Consider the following 6,088-nt stretch of genomic DNA (forward strand, 5'->3'; position numbering starts at 1 on the left):
TGCTCTTCCTTCGAGGAGCGCAGGGGGGCGCAGCAGTTTCCCTCTTTATCTGAGGTCTGTAAGGCTGAAAGAGAAAGTCACTAGCCTAACTTGAACCCCCGCCGCTAAGTCGGGGTTTGAACCCGGCTTCCTCCGGTCATCACCTGGCGCGCCGGGACTGCCGAGCTACTGTGCCTTCCCAGCTCCAAGCCAAGTTCAGCTCCTAATCTCGGGTGCGCGACTTGGCGTTGGCGAGGTAAGCGATGGGAACGCACTCTGCACATGCTCAGAGGCACCTTCTTCCCGCGCCGTCCTCCCTCGTCAGCCCTCCTCGTGATCCTTTCCCTTCTGCTCCTCCAGCCACCTAGACTTTGCTCTTTCTTGGCAACGCCGTGCTGCTGTCCACGGAGCAGGCTGCGTTGCTGGAAGCTCCAGCAGGCGGAGCTCGCGGCTCGCCTCCGTCGCCCAGCCGGAATCAGCAAGCGGGAGACGGAGCGCCCGGGTTTGTTTCTCTGGGAGCGGGCCTGGCTCTCTGGCCGCATCCCGGACAGGCAGAGATCCAAGGTGGCTGGAGGGGGTAAGGAGACAGCCGGCCAGGTATGGGTCCGATCTGGGGTCCTTTGCCGGGCGGAGGGGGTGCGGAGAGTAACACGGGATTGGGACTCCCAGAGACAGCTGGGGGCGCTCTCTGAAGCTGGAAGGGTGGGAGTCGGAGCCCCAGAGCGCACAGCTCCGAATTGGCCGAGCTTATAAAATGCATGCATAAATACGTGCACTTTAATTTAAGCATATGTTCCCCTTCCTCATCATACAGACATATATATTTTTGCATTTACTGCTGTGTGGATTAAATGCACACATTTATGTCTCTTGCAGCATATGATGCATGTTTTTGTTGTGTCTGCATGCATGAATAAGTGTGTGTGTGTGAGTGAGTGAGTGAGTGAGTGAGTGTGCATGTATTAGTGGGTGGGTGGCTGGGCTCAGATTTGTGCAAACCATCATGTTTTATATGTGCCAGCCCAGGAATAAGTGTTTTCAGTTTCCTACTAACTGCAGTCCACTTGGGTGAGCCCAAGTGACAGGTGCCATTAACTTTTCCATTCTTGCACACCTACGCAGACATGCCATACTTCTTGTAGTACATTGTCACAACTTAGATCTGACAGCTGCAGTGCATCCCCTGCCCTGCCTCAGCTTTGCAATGGGCACCCCCAAAACTGCATCACATCTCTTGCTACTTACAGTCTTAATTCAGAGGCACCAACAACCTCCCATGGGCATGGTAAATACTAGTAGTTCAAAATATTCCCATATTTGGTACTTTTATAAATCTTCATATATATATTTTTTCTTCAGGTTACTTTTTCTCAAGAGTGGCAACAAGTCTTCATGGCTTGATTGCCAGTGGATACTGGATCTCTGTAAAGAAAAGACTTTAAGCATATTCACTTTGGCAGGTACTGTACTAGCTTCCTTAGTTGTGTACCAAATTTGCAGTCCAGTTCCTTTTATGACTAACTCCCAGAGAAGTGTGCATAGGATTGCAATTTCAACTACTTAACAAGAACATGTGTCCAGATTTGTGGAATCTAAATAGTGTTTTACATAATGTGTCTAAAACAAAATACAAAAGCCTGCATTTTAATATGGAGATATGCATCTTGTAGGAAAGGTTAGATTGCAGAAGGTGTCTTAAAAGACATGTGAAGTGGTTTTTTTTTGGGGGGGGGGAATTGCTGGCTACAAATTCCATCACTGGAACCGCCGATCTCACTGCCTCCTCCTTCTGCTTTCTCTTATGATTTGAATGACTGTGCTCCTCTGCTCACAGATGCCATGGGGGACCTCGGCCTGGGCCGGGAGTTTCACACCTGGCACCAGTTCAGCACGTTCTTTGACGACTGGTGCGAAAAGCACAAAGTGCTCTTCATCATTGCCAGCCTGAAGCCACTGATCTCACTGCGCCAGAACCCGCCGCACTATCAGCCCAGCCTCGCCGAGACACTCCGCTTCCGTTTTGTGCGTCTCATCTGCAAGCACAGCGGGACCTATGTGGGGCAGAGCACGGTGCAACGCAACCGCCTGTAAGTCCATCGCGTGTTTGATTATATAATGCCGTCTGTATGCATGTTGCTGCACAGGCCCCATGCTCCGAGATGTTTACAAGCGAAAATGCTCTCCGATTCCCATTCCCCCAGTATCATTGAGACCCTCAAAGAGACACTGATTGTTCCTCTATAGTTTAGCCTCCAGATGTTTTTGGGTTCCACCAGCCCAAGTCAGCATGGCCAGTGGGCAAAGATGATGGGAGCTGTAGTCCAGCAACCTCTGGTGGGGCACAGGCTGCTTATCCCTGCTCTATAGAAAGCAAAACCCTAGGATTTCTTCATAGGTCCTCACCAAACAAGATATTCCTTGTGCTGTAATTACTCCTGAATTCAAAATCCCAAGTGTATAGTGCAGAATTAAGGCATGCTTTTCTGAATAAAACCTACAGAATTGGTTGGCCCTCTTTGCCTTTTTTGACATAAGCACTGCTAATAATAGACATAGTAATAATAATAATAATAATAATAATAATAATAATAATAATAATAATAATAATACGCCACCCATCTGGCTGGGTTGCCGCAGCCACTCTGGGTGGCTAAACTACAATACAAACTACAATGGGGGGATGGGGACGGACCCCCAGACAGGGAGGGACTGGCAGTGACAGCAGTTCCTACCAGTATCCATTGAAGACCAGTGCCAATAATGCTATCGCTTCTTACTAAACCAACACCCTTCCCCCCCCATCTCCTCCTTTGTAGCAGTGAGAAGATCGACTGCCCAGCTTCTATCACTCTGCGCCTGGGCCCCAAGAAGGACCGCTTGGTGGTGATTGAGGCCAACCTGGAGCACAACCACCGCCTGTCGGAGCTGGAGTTTGCCCATCACTTCAAACGGCACCAGCTGAGGGCCAGCCTAGGGCTGCCCATCCGCATCACCAACAGCATCTCCAAGCGCTTTCTGGCACCTGACCTTATCTGGAACCTGGAGGACTACAGCAAAGCCAAAGACAAGGGCATGTGCAACCTCCTGGCTGTTCTGGACGCTCTCTTCAAGGCAGATCCAGGGGCCAAAGTCAAACTTGTCTTCCAGGAGGATGTGGCTGTCCTCAACAGCATCTTCCTGGCTACCTCACACATGCGCAAGCTTGTGCAACATTTCCCGGCTCGCCTCTTCCTGGAGCGTGCTGCCTGCCTTGATGCGGACTTTGAGCTCTACACCGTGCTTTGCCAAGATGCCAATGGCCGCGGGCGTGAGGTGGCCTACTGCCTGGCACGCCAGGGGCTGCCTGACCTCCTTATATTCATTGTTGCTTCGCTGGTGCAGAGTGCCCCGGACATCAAGTTGAGGGTGAAGGTAGTCACAGTAGGGGCTGGGGTCACAGGGCTGGACGCGGTGGAGGAGGTCCTGCCATGTGCCCGGGTGCAGATCTGCCGCCTGCAGGTCTTGGAGGCCCTCTACCGCAGAGCTTGCGAGCTGGCTGTGCCGAAGGAGGACCAGATCCGCAACCTGTTGCTCAACCTGGCGAATGCTGACTCGCCGCGGGTCTACAGCCAGTACCTGAGCGACCTGGAAGATGTCGCCCCACTCTCATTTTTGCAGTTCTTCCTGGAGCACTGGCACCCTCACAAGGGCATGTGGGTAGAGTGCTGGGCCTTTGAGAAGAACCGGGAATGCTCCTTCCTCGACCACCTTAGCACTCACCGCCGTAAGCTGCTGACAGTACTCACCCCTCCTATGGTGTTGGCCACCTGCGTTCAGGGCCTGATAAATCTCCAAGCCCTGCATGTGGAGACCTCGACGTTCAACGTGGCACCTGTGGCTGAGCTGTACCACACCGCCTGCCTGCCCAACAGCGCTGATCTGGTGGCCGAGGAACTGGACCTGGTGCCCCACGCGCACTATGAGCTCAAGGACACGCCTGAGGGCTACCTCTTGGAGGGAAGCACCTGCTCTTTCCTGGTGAGCCAGGACCTGGCCACTTGCAGCTGTTCCATCTACATGGCTCACCAGCTGCCCTGCCGGCACATCTTTGCCGCACGCCTTTGGGTCGGAGAGCCTCTCTTTGACCCCTGCCTGCTTCCCACCTCACCAGATAGGCATCAAGACTGCACAGGCCAGGAGGAATGCTAGCTATGTTGCCCAAGTGCTGGTCCATTAAAGTGGCAGAACACTGTCCCGGTGACCACTTATGTAATTGCCACTCTGGCATGAGGAAGATGCTGGCTGCCACACCTCTTTGGGTGGAAGTGATCCAGCCTGGGGCACTAGACAGATTACTGGCCAGCCGTTGCTGGACAGGCGTCTAGTACCCAGCCATATGCCCAAGGTTTGGTGGGTACTACAAAACATCACATTCTAGGACCAATAGTAATGGACCGATCGTCTTATTCAGTAGAAGGCAGCTTCCAGTGTTCCCAGGATGCTAGTTCATTATGCAAGTCAAAGCACAGCTAAAAAAGGCCAAGTTCTGACCATTTTCATTGAGCAGATCTGTGTACACACTGCCTTTAAAAAATATGTAAAGATTGTGCACCAAGGTAGCTAAATTCTGTATACATTACTTTATGCAATTTGCAGCACAATCCTGTGCAGAGTTCCGTGAACCCATCTACTGAAATCATTGGACCAAAGGTGTGCCTAGCTCGGCGTAGGATAGGGTGTTAAGCATATTCTAATTTTGTTAGTTATAAGAGGAGGCAGAGAGCGGTGGAAGTCGCCAAAAGGCTATCCTTCAACCAACAGCAGTCCTGCTCAGCTTTCCCCTAGGTTTCTTAATTACCCCGCCTCGAATATGTCCACTGACTCCAGAACCTGGATTTTATGCCTTGTACTAGTTCTCCTAGTAGCCAGATGCACAGAGCTCTAGGAATAAGCAATGTATCTAAATGGATGGATGTATACCATGCTATCTGACTATCTGATCTAATAAAGTCACTCATTTATTTATTCATTCAGAGATTTATATCTTGCCTTTCATAGTGTTGTGTTCTCAGAAGGAAATGTATGTAGTTTTTAAAAATAAAAATAACAATTAGAAAGGAAGCATTGATTTGCTTATAGGCAGCAACAACTAAAAAATTTCAGACCCACAATGGACTGAATTTTTTTCAAGCTTCTTAAAAACCAACAGACACTGAGAAGATCCTGTTTCTGATACCTGGCAATCTAAGCTCCTGCCAGCAGTCCGGAGAGCAGGAACTAGACATGTAATGCTCAAGCAATCTCATAACAGGAGCAAGCAATCCTTCCAATAACACAGTTGCAAACCATTAGTACTTTAAAGGCCAAAGCCAGCAAATAGAATTGCACATGGAAGCAAATAGGTAGCCAATGTAACCAGTACAGAACATGTGTAATATATCTGAGCTCCCACATTCTTGCTGCTGCATTCTGCACCAATTGCAGTTTCCAATGTAGCAGGAAACCCACCCCCCAAACATTCAGTTTGTACAAACTTCACACATACACTCACACACTACATACACTACACTTCTGTTATAAATTCATAGAAAATCAACCATACATCGGATTTGCACTGTTCCACTTTTATTTTACTCCATGAAGGAAGGACTACAAAATGGGGAAGGTTTGATACAGGGCACCCATAATCCCTTCAGCATACCAGCACATCCACAGGAGCCCTGCCCAGTTGCTATGCCAACCCTGATGGTCCTAGACAGAAGACCATCAAGATCACAAAGAACTTGCATATGGGAGTGGATTCAGCACAGACTGGAACAAAGAACAATAATCAGCTCTTCTCTCTGGGGGCAGGAAACTGCAAACTCCCCTCTGTCACCTGGAAAGTACTCATGGGGAGGGGGAAAGGGGGAACCAGCCAGGTGACAGGACACTCAGGTTACCACCACAACTACTCCCTCAACCCCTCCTTTCTGTGATGTATGCATGATGCTTCTGGGGGTGGTCTTGATCTACAGGATGGGAATTTCAAAACCATCTTTTCTGTATCCTTCCTCTCTCCTGCAAGTGAGGGGAGCACCCTGTTGCAACAGTTCAATAAAGGCCAAGCCTACAGGCTGCTGTTTTGCTC

At 49.9% G+C, this 6,088-nt stretch overlaps 1 protein-coding gene across 5 annotated transcripts; it reads left to right on the forward strand.

Moving 5' to 3' along the window:
* The first annotated feature begins 134 nt into the window (after positions 1 to 134).
* Positions 135 to 4,987, forward strand: ZSWIM9 (zinc finger SWIM-type containing 9). 5 transcript variants are annotated; one of them, XM_081165311.1, is made up of 4 exons: positions 251 to 594; positions 1,355 to 1,439; positions 1,814 to 2,066; positions 2,796 to 4,987. In XM_081165311.1, exons 1-4 carry the CDS (start codon positions 262 to 264, stop codon positions 4,165 to 4,167), a joined length of 2,043 nt encoding a protein of 680 aa, XP_081021437.1. In that variant the 5' UTR covers positions 251 to 261; the 3' UTR covers positions 4,168 to 4,987. The 5 variants fall into 5 exon arrangements, with proteins under 5 accessions (XP_081021441.1, XP_081021437.1, XP_081021438.1 ...); XM_081165313.1 differs by having other exon boundaries at positions 457 to 576; positions 1,339 to 1,439; XM_081165315.1 differs by lacking the exons at positions 251 to 594; positions 1,355 to 1,439 and adding an exon at positions 135 to 235.
* Positions 4,988 to 6,088: the final 1,101 nt, after the last annotated feature.

This window comes from Podarcis bocagei (genome assembly GCF_964188305.1).
Source record: "Podarcis bocagei genome assembly, chromosome: 13".
Lineage (NCBI taxonomy): Eukaryota > Metazoa > Chordata > Lepidosauria > Squamata > Lacertidae > Podarcis > Podarcis bocagei.